The sequence below is a fragment of the Parasteatoda tepidariorum genome, chromosome 12, assembly GCF_982258835.1.
Source record: "Parasteatoda tepidariorum strain Cologne lab strain chromosome 12, Ptep-v5.0, whole genome shotgun sequence".
NCBI lineage: Eukaryota > Metazoa > Arthropoda > Arachnida > Araneae > Theridiidae > Parasteatoda > Parasteatoda tepidariorum.
In genome coordinates, this window is record NC_141766.1 from 37,760,593 (window position 1) to 37,778,827 (window position 18,235).

The 18,235-nt window shown below is 29.8% G+C and overlaps 1 protein-coding gene across 1 annotated transcript in view; it reads left to right on the forward strand.

Annotated features, from left to right (window-relative positions):
- Positions 1-403: 403 nt before the first annotated feature.
- LOC107448352 (neuroligin-4, X-linked) overlaps positions 404-18,235 on the forward strand; it is a 92,880-nt gene continuing 75,048 nt past the window's right edge. The window contains exon 1 of the mRNA XM_043049834.3: positions 404-1,171. Coding sequence (XP_042905768.3) covers positions 706-1,171 — 466 coding nt within the window. The 5' untranslated portion in view covers positions 404-705. The remainder of the gene's footprint in view (positions 1,172-18,235) is intronic.

Below are 18,235 nucleotides of genomic sequence, written 5' to 3' on the forward strand. Positions count from 1 at the left end.
TATCCCAAATAACTAGCTCGCATAAGAAATTTTATATTTTTATCATTTCAATTATAGTAATATTGCTTTCATAAAAATTATACACTTATTTTCCCTAATATATCTTTAAAATTTATTTATTTTCTTCACCATATTTGAAGTATTCATACTTCAAATCAAAATATCACAAATGACTAGTCCACAAAAGATCTTCTTTATACTTGACAAAACGTGAAATTGAGCCATTTAGAGGTTTAGTAGCTAATTGACTCATAAATTTATCCCGCGAAAATTACCATTTAGAAACTAAGTATCCTATCTATGGTTGTAAGGGCGCAATGAAGTCCTTCCATGCTTTGAATAAACTAGCCAATGGGCACGGCCATTGCACATGCGCACATTTATTGGAGGGCGCTCCGATTTCATTCTATCTCAAAATCCTGTCGAAGAGAAGTACTTGCGAAATTCTCTTTTTGAATAGCTCATCTTCTTCTCAAGGAGTAACAGTGCTTTCGCTAAATCGGTTACGGTTTCAGTAGTGATTTTAATAGTTTGTCAAACCGTTTTGTTAAATAAAACTGTATTTTTTTTTATCTAGTATGATATTTTAAAGGACAAAACGAATATTGACGACGTTTTTCTTATTTTTCTATTGACATAAAGGATTTTAAATACTTTTTAAAGTTTAAATTTTTTTTCTAAAATCTAAGTTGTTTTTTCACAATTATGTCAGCAATTAAATTTTTATATAAGATCGTAGTTCTTTTGAGTTTTAGTCTCATTTTTGAGACAGAAACTTTTCAGTATATCGGACTAGATCATTTAAACTCAGCTGGAAAACCTTTAACAAAGACAGTTAATACAAAGTATGGAGAACTTCGTGGATTTATGACAAGTTTGCCAAACGAGACATTATCACCAGTTGAAGTATACTTAGGTGTGCCGTACGCTAGTCCACCTATATCAGCATTAAGGTTTATGCCTCCTGTAACACCCCCTAGCTGGAGGGGTGTTATTAATTGTGCTCATTTTAAACCTGTTTGTCCTCAAAAATTACCAGAAATTAAAAATGAAACTGAAGCTCTGAAAACAATGACAATTAACAGATTGGGATATTTGAAGAAGTTATTGCCGTTTCTGGAGAACCAAAGCGAGGATTGCTTGCATTTGAATATCTACGCTCCTGTCAGAGGTAAGATTGTAACTAATTAAAAATTAAAAACTACTAATAAAATATTCCAATTTGAAAAATTTAAAAGTAGTCAATCTAAGTTCATTGGTTTTATGTCAAAATATTAACAGGTATTTTGAAAAATAGCATATTTTATATATTTATCCAATTCCAGATTTTATTGAAAATATAAGTATATATATAAAGTGAAATATAAATATACATAAATAATAATATTTAAAGTGGTAGAAAATTCATACTTCTTCTATTTTAGTTACTTTTCATAATTAAAAACTTTACTTGAGCTAACTTTGTTCAAAACTACACATTAAACCTGCCAATTCTTAAGCTGGTCAAAAATGATTTCTTCTAGTGGTAGAGATGCCAACTTGCTCCGGACAGCAAATACATAATTTAAAGTGGTAGTTTATCAATTGTTATTCTTGGTTTAATAAATTCAATTTAGTAGATTTTTATCCACCACTCTTTCTAAATAATTCGTAGACTTATATAATATTCCAAGCTTTACAGTACTTAAGTCCTGCTATACATTTTAAAAAGCAAGCAAAAATAGTCAATTATTTGCAAAATTTACGTTGTAGATATTTACCGTTTTTTTAATTATTTTGGCGTGTCCGGAGCAGTTGGCATCTCTGTAGTGGTTTAAAAAAAGCCAATTAGAAGGATAATGAAACTAGTATTTCATTGAAATATGGCTATTGTTTGATCACTTTATCCGATAGGCAGCATGTCTACCATATATATGTTTAAATTATTTAAGTTTTATGGTAATATAAATAACTTTAAATAAAAATGATAACTTTAAATAATAAAAGTAAAGTGTGAATTTATAAATTTTGCCATCCCATAAGATATAAAAATTAAATCTTCAAAAATATTCTGGAAAAGTTAGCAAGTATGATAGATGAATAAATTAAATATATATGTTCATGCAATTAAGCTTGCTGTGGGAGATTTTTTCAAAAATGTATATAGAGGTGTGAAAAATTGTACTTCTTAAAATTATTTTATTTAATAATTATGATTCGTAATAATGTTGACTATCATTACATATAAAGTGGTTGTAAAAAGATCTAAGATCTGATAATCATGTAATAAAAATTTTAAATGCAAAATTAAACAAATATTTATTTAAGGTAATTTAGTAACCATTTATATATTATAGGGTAACAATTCATATATAGGGAGCTATAACTACCAAGTTGGCAAGTATGTGAATATGATCTTGTGTTTAAGTTATGCCTCGATAAGTTATGGTTAAGCTATCTTGTGTTAAGTTATGGTAGATATAGTTGTTATTTTATTGTCATTTCTTGACTCTTTGGGAAATAAGAAACTAAACGTGGGGACTAAAAATTTCAAAATTTTATTGAAAGAAATTAAAATTATTTACTTCTTCCTAGCAAACTTTTTTTCAGTTTACTATTGAAAGTCAATGCATGTAATGTTTTTGCTTCAAATATGAATAATTTGAAATGTAATTCATAGTGTTGATTAAGATCGAAGTATAAAATAAATTATAAATAAAAATGAATTAAGTCTCAAACACTGCTTGCAATTTTAGTAGCCAGGAGCATCTCTTCTTATAAGAAGAAAAATGCTTTAAATTCTGTAATACCTTCTAAATATAAAATTGGACTGAAATATTTTAATCAATTGAGCTCAAAAGTTTTGAAGATTCTGCTTGATATGTTTAAATATATTTACGAACCTTTGACAGAGCGACATTGAGTTTTTTAAAAAAATAATTTTTTTTTAGTTATTTTACATTCATGCTTGTAAAAACTTTTATAACTTTATAAGCGTAAAGGTCTATCTTCTCGTGATTTTAAATTTATCATTTTTAAGGTCAAGTCGACCTTTTATAATGATAGATTCTCGTTCGATATTTTCTTTACTCTTCGTGATAGTCAACAGTGTATTATCGAAATGTATATCTTTTTTTACCAACGCGCATCTTCGGTATATCTTTTTTCTTACAAATATGCATACTCGATATATCTTTTTTCTTACCACTATGCATACTCGGTATATCTTTTCTCGTACCACTATGCAAATTCAGTATATCCTTTTCCATAAAAGAAGGCATTCCATCGGTATATCTTTTTTTTACCAACATACATACTCGGTATCTTTCTTCTGGCCAACATGGCCTACTCGGTATAGCATTTTTCTTGGCACGATGAATATTCGGTATATTTTAAAAATAAATAATCGACAGAGACGTTTTAAAGCCCACCCAACTTTAGATCAATCAGTACCAGCTTGTCTGGGTAGAAAATTCAGCCTGCTATGTAATACTGACTGTATCGCAGCAATAATGTCGTTGGTCTCGAAATCGTGGTGCTTTAAGCTTCATGACTCCCTGGCCTACGGCGGCATGCGGCTTAACCGTTTTGCTTTATCATAAGTTTAGGAGTTAAAGCATATATTAATAACAAGATTTAAAGGGGTAATGAAGTAGCAATTCAGCTGGCAAATATTCTTAAAATTTTACCAGGACTTAACTTTATTTAAGCATGGGATTATAACTTAGATGATAAACTTATGATAGAAAATGTTAGTAAGATGATAAAATAGCTTAGATGATAAAAAATGGTAAAAAATGTTAATTGATTTTGACAGTAATTATAGTTGGATTTCACTCTGTATTTATTGTTACACTTACATATCTAGACTTCTGTGCTTAATAGAAAGAATGGTCTATATATCCTTGTCAAGCAAAACAATTCGAGAGTAAAAGTTAGAGAAGGATATAACATATAGAGAAGGATAACCTCCGGGCAACAAATCTTTAACCCTTTCGCGCCGACTGTCACAAATACGTGAAAAGCTTAAAACCGTATCAATCAGGGAAAGAAGATAAAACTGGTAATCAAAATAATTCTTTAGCGGTTTATTTGTGGGCGGGGAAATAATAGTTTGCTTTATTTAATTCACTACTACTTAGTTCGAATTAAAAATTGTATAGTTACACTTTTAACACACATGGATTAGATGTGTTGGATTTAAAGTGAAAGTAAATATAAATCTGTCAAATTAGCTAAGCCTTTTCTTTCCTGATACTGTTTCCTTACGAATGCATTTATGACTCGCCTGTCCCGAAAGGGTTAAAGGAAACCATTTGGAAAGGAAGATGCCACTTCACTTTCATAAATGCATGTAGTTCTTTTTATATTTTTGATTTATTTATAAGAAATGGTGCAGGGTATCCTTTTACAATGAATTTTTCGATTCAGAAAATCAAATATATACCGTTAAACTAAGTTAATCAGCATTCTGGGAAAACTAAAAAAAACTAGCAGCAAATTCTCTTAAAAAATTCGAGAACTCACTAATTTATCCATTCAATTACTAACAAAAAATAGTTTATTAGAGAATCTCTTGCAAGGGTTTCTATTCTCAGAATATTTAATTGAAAATGTAAGGCAACGTGATAAGAATATCGTTTTAAAGATTTTACTAACAGTTTAATACTTTTTCTCACGCGTTATTCAGCATATTTAAGCGCAGTAGTAAATCTAGTTAGTAGCTAAATTAATAAAATATTTTTCTTTACAAATGTCTTACCCCATACCTGCCAACTTTCACTCTTTCCGAGAATGGATTTTCAGAGTGGTTGTAAAACAATAAACGAAAAACAATCTGACTCAAAAATATATTTATATTTTGATCCCGTTGAAATTCGCTTGCACTGGGATTATTATGCTTTCATATATTTATTTATATGTAGTGGTGGTCAAACTCATTTATAATTATAATTCAAAAAGTTAATTGGAATAACCAGAGTATTGCTACCACTTTAAATATGAAAATAAAATCTTCCGGAAAATCCGGAATAGTTGGCATGTGTGTTACCCCATTTCCAAAAAGGAGCTGGAGTACTACAAAATGGGATACCGGCAAGTAAAATGTGGAAGCATCGGCAATTTTTATTATTAAAAGCATGTATACATATATATACATATATATACGTATTTAAACCAAATAGCTTATATTCAGTCAATGGCAAATGATGAATTTGCTTTGAATATGAATAATTTGAAATGTGAGTCATAGTGGTAGTTACGATTGGTCTATCAGTTTCATAGCTGCCAACTTGTACAGCGGTTGTGAGAAAATTATCTTAGTGGTAACAACATAAAAGCGTTTTAACGTAACTGGAGGTAAATTCTCTTAAGAAAAGTTTGAGAGTTGACTAAGTTACCTATTCAATTACTAACGAAAAGTAGTTTTTTAGAGAATCTCTTGCAAGGGTTTCTGTTCTCAGAATATTTAATTGGAAATGTTAAGCAATTTAATATGGATATAGCATAATCCTTGCGCAAGTGAATTTCAACGGGATCAAAATATAAATATATTTTTTAGTCAGATTGTTTTTCGTTTATTGTTTTACAACCACTCTGAAAATCCATTCTCGGAAAAAGTGAAATTTGGCAGGTATGCGTATATAAAGCAAAAAGCTATAAATTATTCAATGGCTAATGATCTGCTTTGAATATGAATAATTTGAAATGTGAGTCATAGTGGTCGTTACGATTTGTCTACCAGTTTCATAGCTGCCAACTTGTACAGCGGTTGAGAGAAAATTATCTTAGTGGTAGCTGCATAAAAGCGCTTTAACGTAATAAATCTTCAATTTAGAGTTTCTAAAAAGAAAAATGCTCAACCTACCACAACAAATCAATAATTATAAATAAGTGGATAGGATATAATTGTTAGTTTACAGCAGAGATGCCAACTTGCTCCGGGCAGCAAATAAAAATTTTAAAGTGGTAGTTTATCAATTGTGATTCTTCGTTTAATAAATTCAATTTAGTAGATTTTTATCCACCGTTATTTCTAAATAATTCGTAGTCTTATATTTTTCACCACTTTAAAGAAGTTATGTCATGCTATACCTTTTAAAAAGGAAGCAAAAACAGTCAAATCTTTGCAAAATTTAGTTTGTAGTTATTTACCGTTTTTTTTATAATTATTTTGGCGTGTTCGGAGCAGTTGGCATCTCTGTTACAGGGATTCCAACTGATGTGCTTTCCTCAAAAGTTTTAATAAATTGGTATCGAATTATATAGCAAAACTTTTATGATAAGGATAATTACTCCCAATCTTTAAAAGTTACACCACGAGACAACTGCAATAATGTTGCATTTCATATGATACTTCAAATTTTCGACTTCGTAGTGGTTAAATGAAAAATGAAATGATACTTCAAATGAAAACTACCAAACTAAAAATAATTTTAATTTCGTTACCACTGGAAAAAAGTTTTTTTACTAAGCGGGGCGAGTTGGCATCTCTGAGTTTATTTAGGTCTTAAATGTTTAATTAGTTACATTTTTGGAAAATATTTCCAGATTTAATTGTTGTTTTACTACCACATTGTAAAATCTGTGGGGGAAGGTGTTATCGACAATGTCAACCTTCAGCTATGAAAAGGTACCCCGACATAAAGTCCAGATAACATGTCTTCTATACTAGTGAATTGTAGTTGTAATTTTGTAGTGGTAGATACGCTGCAGTACTCCTCCACCAGTATTATATCTGTGATAGAATTCGATGAATGGATACCACTAGTTGAATCATTGCTGTTTTTGTGTGAAGCCGGCAGAGCTGTATTAAGATCACCGTACTTTTTAAGTGCTGAATGTGAGAGGTGCATTAACTTCACGGTCATAGTCGCTCCTGTGTTGCCTTTAGCATTCGAGTGTATGCGCAGAGATGCCAACTGCTCCGGACAAGCCAAAATAATTTAAAAAACGGAAAATAACTACAAAGTAAATTTTGCAAATATTTGACTATTTTTGCATGCTTTTTAAAAGGTATAGCATGACATAAGTACTATAAAGTGGTGAATGATACAAGTGTACAAATTATTTAGAAATAGTAGTGGATAAAAATCTACTAAATTGAATTTATTAAACCAGTTATCACAATTGATAAACTACCACTTTAAAGTACATATTTCCTGTCCGGAACAAGTTGGTATCTCTGTATGCGTTGTACGTTGTGTGTGATTGAAACTGAGCAGCAACTTCGCTAAGAGGTGGATGATGTTGCAGTCACAAGTAGCAAGTCAACTGTTCAATCTGGACCATCCAACGAAGTAGGCGTATTCAGATCGAAGTGGACGTTACTGCCCAGGTAGGCGTGTTCACATCAAGACCGAAGGTAACCAATGTGGCGGAAGGTGTTATCGACAATGTCAACCGCATCTATGAAAAGGTACCCCGACATACCCCGATGTTCTTGTTGTTTGGTCGGGGTGCCCGAGGCCGGAACTGCCCCTTACCCCTTCATCGTGAGATGGAATCCTTGAGATGTTTCCTTGAGGTCCTCTTTATCTAAAATTGAATATAGAGTCGAGTTAACATGCCTTATATACTAGTGAATTGTAGTTGTAATTTTGTAGTTGTAGATAAGCTACAAATCTTTTTTAGCGACCGTACTAGATAACAGGTATGCGTTTCATATCTCTCGAAAAATTTTCATGGCCACATGACCATATTATATCAGTTACATATTGAGCACATAAGCGCCAGCCTTCCCTACTTATTTTTTAAAACTGAAAATTGCTTAATTTACTGCATTAAAATTCAAAGAATAACTTAGTGCTGCTTCTAGTATGCTCTCTGACTTTGTTGCCTATTTATAACTTTACAAATAGTGGTAACACATTAACACCTAAATTATAGCATAATCTTTTTCATAGAGATTCCAAGTATTGCGGATTCTTCGCAGTTTCGGAAAATATTGTTCCTATTGTTAGCAAAGTTAACGTTTTTATGTTTATTACGTATTATTTATATAATTTAGAATTAAAAGAACTATATCTATCACTAAAGATAAGTAATTTAAACAGATGCACACAAGGTCCTAAGTTCTCCTAATTTTTAATAAAAAAAATGCTGTTTCCAAAATAGTTGCCTTAGTTCACTACACTGAAAAAAAATACTTTGCTACAGGCTTCCGTAATTAGATAGTCTCTGTTTTCATACAGTTTAAACATACCAGTTTTTTTTTTATTTAAGCTTCTATAAGTTATGCCAGATCTGCAAACGATACCTTCTTCCCTCTGGTCTTGCTAGTTCGTATAAAACAGTATGGTCGAAAAGAATGTGCTGTGGATATAGTTAAATTAGGATTCTGTTAACCCATACTTGCCAACTCTTCCGGATTTTCCGGAAGATTTTATTTTCATATTTAAAGTGGTAGCAATACTCATGTTATTCCAATTAACTTTATGAATTGTTATGACAATTATAAATGAGTTTGACCACCACTACATATAAATAATTATAAAAAATATCTAAAAGCATACTAATCCTTGCGCAAGCGAATTTCATCGGGATCAAAATATAAATATATTTTTGAGTCAGATTGTTTTTCGTTAATTGTATTACAACCACTCAGAAAATCCATTCTCGGAAAGAGTGAAAGTTGGCAGGTATGTTAACCCCATTAGAGCCAACTTTCCCGTTTTGGGAAATGATCTTTTTTTTTCTCCAAAATAAAGACCTTAAATGATAAAATAACTTTATATTTTCCACATTTCTATTAATAATATGAATACACAATACCAAGTTGCGCAGCTTTGTCGAAATATATTTTACAGTAGTAATGAAATAAGTTAGTTTTAGTTTAGTAGACTGTATGCATAGAAATTTTTCCACTACAACATATGAAAAATTCAAAGTATTGTAAGAAATGCAACTAGTATGTTATATCTTAATATGTTATGCAGATCAGGGGTGAAAGCGAGACGGAAAAGAGGAAAGGCTGGTAGTAAAACCATTTCAGTTATAGCTAGTTTTGGGGAGGAGTTTACTTATTCTTTTTTTTAATTTTTCAACAATATATACTTTATGTTGGAAAAGAAGCAGTTTTATATATATGCCAGAATTATAAAAGAAATCTTGATAGTTACAGATATTTAATTTTTTTCGAAAAAAATGCTGGAATGAAATGTTTTACGTACCAGGTTTTTCTCTTTTCCGTCTTGCTATATAAGGGCTTTCACCCATGATGCAGATTGGTACATGTTAAATATATATATCTATATGTTATTCAAATTAATATATTATATGTTAAAATTTTATACGACATGCAATTTAATGCAACATCTCATGGTGACTCTTTTAAAAAGTCTGCTACTACCAATTTATTTAGACTTTTGCAGTTGTTTACAAGCTGGCATACTGGAATATATATATTTTTTTATAGTTTGCAATGATATGATTCAAAAACTTAAAAAAACTAAAGTTGTAGTTTTTAAGAACTAAAGTCATAGGTAGCACTGCAACTTACATACTTTATTTAACCACAAATATTTTACCTCTTTATTTATTAACCGGTTAACGCCCAGCGTCATATATATAGGACAGTTTCCTTTTTCAAAGACATTCATTGTAGTGGGAAACTTTTTTCACCATTTTTATTTATCTGGGTGAATTGAAAGATTCTTAGATACACAATGATTTAGTTATTTCTGATTAGATCTAGAATTATAAGGAGCAAGTACTTTATTTGTGGGCTGAGTTATAATTGTTTGATTTATTTAATTCACCATTACTTTGTTCAAAATAAAACTATTTAGTTATACTTTGATCTAACATTGATTAAATATATGATTAAACTAACAATAATTAAAGTAAAAGCAAAGTAAGCTGTCAAATTAGCAACGACTCCATTTAAGTTACCGTTTTTTATTTAATTACGTCCTGATTCTGATTTTGTACGAATGCTTTTCTGAATCACCCGTCCCCAAGGAGTTAAGGCAAAAGGGGTGCTATTGCTCTTATTTTCTAGTGGAGCCATCTATGAGCAAGAATTCGACTTCTGCCACACTCATACGTCATACCCGTTTATAGGGCGGACCCATTCATACATCCATTCATTCGTCTACAAATCGTAATTTTTACTGGAAAAAATATCCACTTGGTATTAATAAGTATTCCTCTAACGTTTGAGTTTTGTGCTAGATGCATTTACCAGTAGTAGCGAACTGTAGCCTAAATTTTTAAAGCAATTGGAGTGTGTAGAAATATTTTATATAGACTTCAGGGCATGACTATTCCTTTGCTCCGAGACTTCAACTATTTGAGGTTGTTGCGTATTCAGACCTGTGAACTTTTACCCTTTCGGAGGACGTATTTCCCAAGTGGTAGTAAAAGATGCAGTGGTAGTTGAAATGCAATTTTAGATAAAATTAACTTTGACAATTGCTATGGCTTACACTCATTTTCGTTTATTTAACTTACTTTTATATATAAGCTTGATTTGTTTGCATTTAGTGTTAGTCTAAATCATCTTAAATTATAAATTTATAAATCCAAGAATAAAAAAGAAATGTATAAGATTCATTACTACTTTAAATATAAAAATGAATTCTATAGACAATCCATAGTTGTTCGCAACTGTGCGATTTCTTTAGTGGTAGTGAACTGGAGTAGAATGTTTGAAAATAAATGGAAATTTTTTAATTAGCATACATCTAAATTATTTTCTCAAACATAGTATAGCATATTCTCCATTGATTATGGAATTTCCGTAGTTTTAGGAAAATAAAATTTCTAGTAGTTGTAAATGTAATGTATTACTTTAATAAACTAAAGTTGGAGTAATTATCCCCACCACTATATAAAAATAATTTAATCAGGTGCTTGAAAGGTTAATTTTAAGGTATTAAATTCTGATTGCTTTTAAACTTATATTTCATTCATTTTACTACCAGTGGAAATATTGTAGCGTACAAACTTGAAATAATGGATGGATTTTTTGCATATTTTTCTCAGTCTACTGTTGAAAGTGAAAGCAACAAATCTTTGTTGCTTTAATTATGAATAATTTCAAATGTAAGACATAGAGATTACAAATAAATAAAAATAAGTACAGTTCTTATATCCTTTTACATTTTTAGTCGCCTGTTGCATCCTTGTATGATGTCAAATTTAAATTTTGTTAGAACAGAATTTTAGTAAAATGCTATGATTTTTAAGATTTAATTTATAAATTATCTAGTAAAAATTCTGAATTTTTGTGTATTACCCATCTGGTAACAATGCTAAGAAACATTTCAATTTTGAAGAATCACTTTTAAAAATGTGCCATACTCTTACGCTACCTTATACTCTCCATTTAATCACCCATAGCCATTCAGAGTTCCCAAGTGTCTTGTAAATTTTAAAAAAGTGGTAACGGAAATTAAACAGACGTCGATAATTTAAATTTTGTACAACTACCACTGAAAAAATTTCCCAACGAAAGTATACATGCAAGAAGATTCCACTTTCCAAACCACTTAACGAGGAAGTGGTACATTAAAATAAGAAATATCTTCTAGCATTAAACTAAATTTTCTACCCCTACTAAAATTTTTCAAGGTCCGCGGGGAATCCTCGCTATTATACTTAGTGTTTTTTGCTATGCATAGATGCCAACTGCTCCGGACAAGCCAAAACAATTAACCCTTTCGCGCCGACTGTCACAAATACTTGCCAACATGAAACCGTATCAATCAGGGCAAAAAGATAAAACTGGTAACCAAAGTAGTTCTTTAGTAGTTTATTTGTGGGCGGGGTAATGATAGTTTGCTTTATTTAATACACCACTATTTAGTTCGGATTAAAAATTGTATAGTTACACTTTTATCACACATTGATTGGATGTGTTGGATTTAAAGAGAAAGCAAAAATAAATCTGTCAAATTAGCTATGCCGAAATTTAAGCTACCGCTTTTTATTTTTTACCATCCTAAAACTTATTCCTTACGAATACATTTATGACTCGCCAGTCCCGAAAGGGTTAAAAAACGGTAAATAACTACAACAGAGATGCAAACTGCTCCGGACACGCTAAAATAATTGAAAAAAACGGTAAATAACTACATAGAAAATTTTGCAAATATTTGACTATGTTTGCTTGTTTTTCAAAAAGTATAGCATGACATAAGTACTACAAAGTGGTGAATAATATAAGCCTAACGAATTATTTAGAAATAGTGGTGGATAAACATCTTCTAAATTGAATTTATTAAATCACGAATCACAATTGATAAACTACCTCTTTGAAATGTAATTTGCTGTCCAGAGCAAGTTGGCATCTCTGCTACAAGCTAAAGTTTGACATAAATACTATAAAGCTGTGAATTATATAAGTCATCGAATTATTTAGAAATAGTGGTGGATAAAAATCTACTAAATTGAATTTATTAAACCGAGAATCACAACTGTTAAACCACCACTTTGTTTATTAATATGCTGTAATTTATTTATTTGCTGCCCGGAGCAAGCTGGCATCTCTGGCTATTTGAAAATCACTAAAATAATGTGGTCAAAATCGTAGAAATTTGTTTAACTTTGCAAACACTATAAACCATTATTACAAAGTAGGCATGCTTTTATATTTTATTTTTATAATTATTATTCATTGACTTTTATCGTCTAAATATTCTTGAACCACTTTCTTAACAAATACGTAAAAATTTTTTTTGACAAATTAGTACTTAATATAGTAAAAAAAGAGATAAACTATGTTAAAATGTTTTTTTTTCTTGTGATTGATCATGATGTATCGATAACATAAACCAAGATATAATTAAAATCAATTGAGCACAATAATAGCATACCTGCCAACTTTTACGCATTTGGCGTAAAATTTTATTTTTACATTTAAAGTGGTAGTAAATATATACTATTTTTTCTTTTATAAACTTAATTTTTAAATGATTTTGATCACCACTATTTTTAAAAAACTTACGTATATATATTATTATGCGTTTCTTTCAACTATTTAAGCTCAAGTTTTTTCTATTACAACGTATTTCGTTGCTTAAAATTGAAATTTTTATTCCGTTAGAATACCACTGGGAAAAATCATAATTGAAGGAATTAAAAGTTGGCAGGTATGTACTAGCATGATAAGTTAAACTTTTAAGTGATATTTTATCTGCTTTAACATATTTTACCTTCATAAATTTCGTATATTTTTTTTCTGAAAATATAATTTTGCTTTTATTTATTTATTAACTGGCATTTTTCATTTCAGACAATTTTCATAAAATATTAAGCATTATTCTTACATAAAACACTTTAATATTTTTCCCTTTGGAAATTAAGCAAATGATTTGAAATCAAAACACCCTTCCTGAACCCTTTCTAAAAAATATTTCTATTTAATTTAGATTTTACATATTAAATAAATTTTTAACGCAGAGTGCAATTTATTTTAATTAACTTTCGACACATGTTTATTTATTTATAGTTTGGGAGGATGAAAAAATGCGGCAAGGAAAAAACTCATTTGAATTCGAAAGTCAGAAAAGCTCATAACTGTTTTTAATTAGAGAAAAAACCATGTTTTTCCTGATATGAAGTATAAAAATCGAATAGCGCTTGATTCTGTGGCAAAAATTAAGTTTTAAAAGTTTATGTGTCTTGGAACTCATTAAAAAACTTGTATTAGTACCTGAACCTCGAAATATTACAAATCTGACACAATGTTCTGTAGTTTATCGTTAGTCATAAAAATTCTTTCGTATATAAGGAATGGTACATTGCGGAATTAGAGTCATAAAACTTGCTGCTCCAGAGTAATAACCAGTTGAGTTATTATAAGAGCTCCTGTAATAAGCACAGGTGTATACTATCTCTCTAACACAATCCAAACAACGTATTATTATGAAACATCATAAACTTAAGATAAACGCAATTTTGAAATTAACCACCGATTTCTGTCGTTATAATTCCACAAATCAGCATATAATACGCAGCAGAGCATAATGTTCGATTTCTTTTATTGAGAAATATTTTTACGTTGTGGTTTAATGATTGAGTACATGTTTTTTTTTCTTTTTTTTTTGACGAAGGAAAGCATGCGGTTGAAAGCCGGTACTGACACAGGGATGACAAACTGTTCCTGACTGCGGATAAATATTTTCTAGTGGTAGTACTTAAATGTAATAATCTTGGTTTAGTAAGTTCGATTTTTAGGGATTTTATTCACCACTATTTCTGAATAATTTAAAATAATAAAACGAATGGTACATTGCAAAGATGCCAACTTGCTCCGGACATCAACTATATATTTTAAAGTGGTAGTTTATCAATTGTGATTCTTGGTTTAATAAATTCAATTTAGCAGATTTTTATCCACCACTATTTCTAAATAATTCGCAGGCTTATATAATTCACCACTTTTTAGTACCTTTGTCATGCTATATCTTTTAAAAAGCAAGTAGACATAGTCAAATATTTGCAAAATTTACCTAGTAGTTATTTACCGTTTTTCTTAATTATTTTGGCGTGTCCGGAGCAGTTGGCAACTCTGACATTGCCATAACTGCCAACTCTTCCGGATTTTCCGGAAGATTTTATTTTCATATTTAAAGTGGTAGCAATACTCAGGTTATTCCAATTAACTTTTTGAATTATAATGATAGTTATTAATGAGTCTGACCACCACTACAAATAAATAATTACAATAAATATATAAAAGCATAAGAATCCTTGCGCAAGCAAATTTCAACGGGATTAAAATATAAATATATTTTTGAATCTGATTGATTTTCGTTTATTGCTTTACAACTACTCTGAAGATCCATTCTCGAAAGGAGTGAAAGTTGGTAGGTATGCATTGCAATTCAGAGTTATATCATCAATTATGTCTTTCATTTTTCAGAAATCAATTATGATACTTATCAAATTAAGTTTAATCTTTATTCTTAATTTAAGTCTACAATCAATATTTCTAATGTTATGTAAAAACGTCAATTTGTCATATTGAGTTTTTTCATTGTTTTATTATTTCACAAGTAAACGGCTTGATTTTTTATGGCTACTACAATGTTTGCGAAATCAATGTAGTTTACCTTACTGTACATAATTTAATGATGGATGGAATAGGGGGCGCTTCGCGGCCCATGTGCCCAGTTTATTTAAATGAAGAAGATTTAGAGTTATAGGGCCGTAAGGCCTCAGACGCCCACTTCCACTACAACGAGCGAACTAAATTAGAGTTATAAAACTTGCTGTGCCGAAGTAATAACCGGTTGAATTATTATAAGAGCTCCCGTAATATACACAGGTGTATAGTATTTCTTTAACACAATTCAAATAACGTGTCATAATGAAACGTCATAAACTTGAGATAAATGCAATGTTGTAATTATCCAGTGTTTTCTATCTCTTTAATACTTCCAATTAGGTTATAATGCAAAGTCGAGCATTCTGTTCGATTTCTTTTATTATGAAATATTTAAATTATTATATTAGAAGTGGTAAGCAGAGATCTAAATTATTTTCTTAAATATACACACGAAGGTTTTGAATTCAGAGATGTCAACTTGCTCCGCTTTGAAAATAATATTTTTCTAGTGGTGACGAAATGTAAGTAATTTTCAGTTTTGCATTTTAAATAATATTTCAACCACTACATATTGAATATTTAAAGTATCATATGAAATGCTACTTTATTGCAATAATCTGGTGGTGACTATTTTAAGAAATGGGCGTAATTATCCTTACTTTGCAAGTTTTACTATTTAATTCGCTACCAATTTATTAAAACATTCGCAGAAAGTGGAGCAATTGGCAACCCTGTGAATTAGTATACAGAGATGCCAACTGTTCCGGACACGCCAAAATAATAAAAAAGACGGTAAATAAGTACGAAGTAAATTTTGCAAATATATGACAATTTTTGCTTGTTTTTTTAAAGGTATAACATAAGTACTTACTTTATTTAAACAAAACTGGGTGCCTAGGCCACGCAGCGGTCCCTACCCTATTCATCATGAAAATTATATACAGTGAATAAAACACTTTGAACTATGTAACAATGTGGTATGACATAAGTACTGTAAAGTGATGAATTATATAAGCCTACGAATTATTTAGAAACAGTGGTGAATAAAAATCTACTAAATTGAATTTATTAAACCAAAAATTCTAATTAATAAATTACGACTTTAAAATATATATTTGCTGTCCGGAGCAAGCTGGCATCTCTGAGCATATCATATCCTTCATTATCTACGGAATTTCCGTAGTTTCAAGAAATATTTTTTCTAGTAATTGTAAATACAATGTATTTATATTTTAAGAGATAATATTTGGACGGAATTTCCACAGTTTCAGAAAATATTTTTTTGTGTATAAACTGTTTGTACCCGAGGAATTCTTCCTTTAAAATGAAATTTATAATAAATGAAAATAAACAATGAAGAGAGGAAATCATTGTCCTTATTTATTTTTGTTCAAAAAACCACTTGAAAAATTTTTTTTAAATCAGAGGCAATTCATTCTTCTTATTCAGAAATAAATGCTGAGATCAATACTAGTTAACCTAATTCTTAAGACTTATCTTTTCTTTGTATTGTTCCTTTAACTATTACATCGGCGTTTAATTAAATCTTTTGAGATTCTTACATGATAGCAAAATAAAATATGTTCAAAGTTATCATTAATAGAAATAGTAACCAAATTTAAATACTTACTTTTTTAATATCTTTATAATATCTAGTTAATCATTTATTTGATGTTCTTGAATATTCATTTCAATTTATTGTAAGATTGAATGGTCCTATATATTTACTTCCAATTATTTTATCGATATAATAGTTGCTTGAATGACGTAATCAAATACTTAAAATATTATCAAACATATTATAATACAAGTAAGTTCAATAAATTTTATTTAGATAACAATAGAAAACCTTATTTTTGTCTTCTGTTGCATGCGAGTTTTGACATTGCGTCCTACATCAGAAAGCCTCTACACGGTTTTTTATAAGAAGTCCGCGCAGACTATTTAAAAAGTGAACCAGTTGTGCGCATGAATCCAAATTCTTTTTTGAAAGTAATTGAGAGAAATTTATCACATATATTTGAGAATTGAATCCGTGGTAGTGGTTGACAAGTAAATAAGACAAATCTATCATATTCCAAAATTAAAAAAATGTTTAGACACATATTTGCTACCACTATCTTATTTTTACTAAATTTTACATAAATACTTCGTTCGTAAACTTGTTTACCTTCTTAGTGGTCTGATCCGACTACCTGTAAAAATCCGTGTGGAGGCTTTCAGTTATAGGAGGCGTTGTTTTTGAACTGATGTTATATTTTTGAATCGTCAATTTTAAAGCTGCAATCGGTTTCTCTGTTCAAGCTACTAGTTTATGCAATTAAATAATATATTCCTAACCAAACTTTTCTTAAATTAACTCCAGAGAATGCTAAGTTTCCCCACTTCTCTGCTACGTTGGGAGTGGTAGGAAGTTGGCAATGATACATTTCAGTAAATTATGCAATACGTAAAGGTCATGTATTTAGCTTTTTTGTCTTAAGTTTTATTTTTAAAGTGCTATAAGCTCTTATACGTTCTTTTTAAACTTGTACATTAAAACAATATATGAAAAAAAAATTAAAATATCCTTTTGAAAGTATTTGTAGCTTTCCGAACAAAACTTATTTCACACTTGAAATCCCCACACCAAAATAAGGCAAAAACAAGTACTTACATAAATACAACAAAAAATTTGTTGTCTTAAATTCGAATAGCATTGTGGAATTTTTTTTTTCCTGTTGCAAGAGATTTTAGGATGGATTTATATATTTCCACTTAGCTGATTTCAAATCTACAATCGGTATATCGGTCTATTTTTTATAAAATTCAATAATATATTCTTAACCAGGTTTTTTTTAAAACTCACTAAAGTGAATACTTAATTTCCCCACTTTTCTGCTACGTAGGGAGTGGTATAAAGAATTGACAATACATTTTAGTTCATGAATATCATCGTATGCTTTTGATCTTAAGTATTATTTTCAAATGAGTAGACGTATATGAAGCAGTGCGTTCTTTTTAAACTTGTACAGTTAGACAACAAGTAAACTAAAAATAATATTTAAAAAAAATGATTAGCTTTCCAAACAAAACTTATTTAAGATTTGAAATTCCTTCATCTAAATTAGGTATGTATAAATGCAGCAAAAAATTGTTCCCCAGAGTAATTTTTGAAATATGCACATGGATCAGCCAACTTGTTTATGTTGTAAATAAATT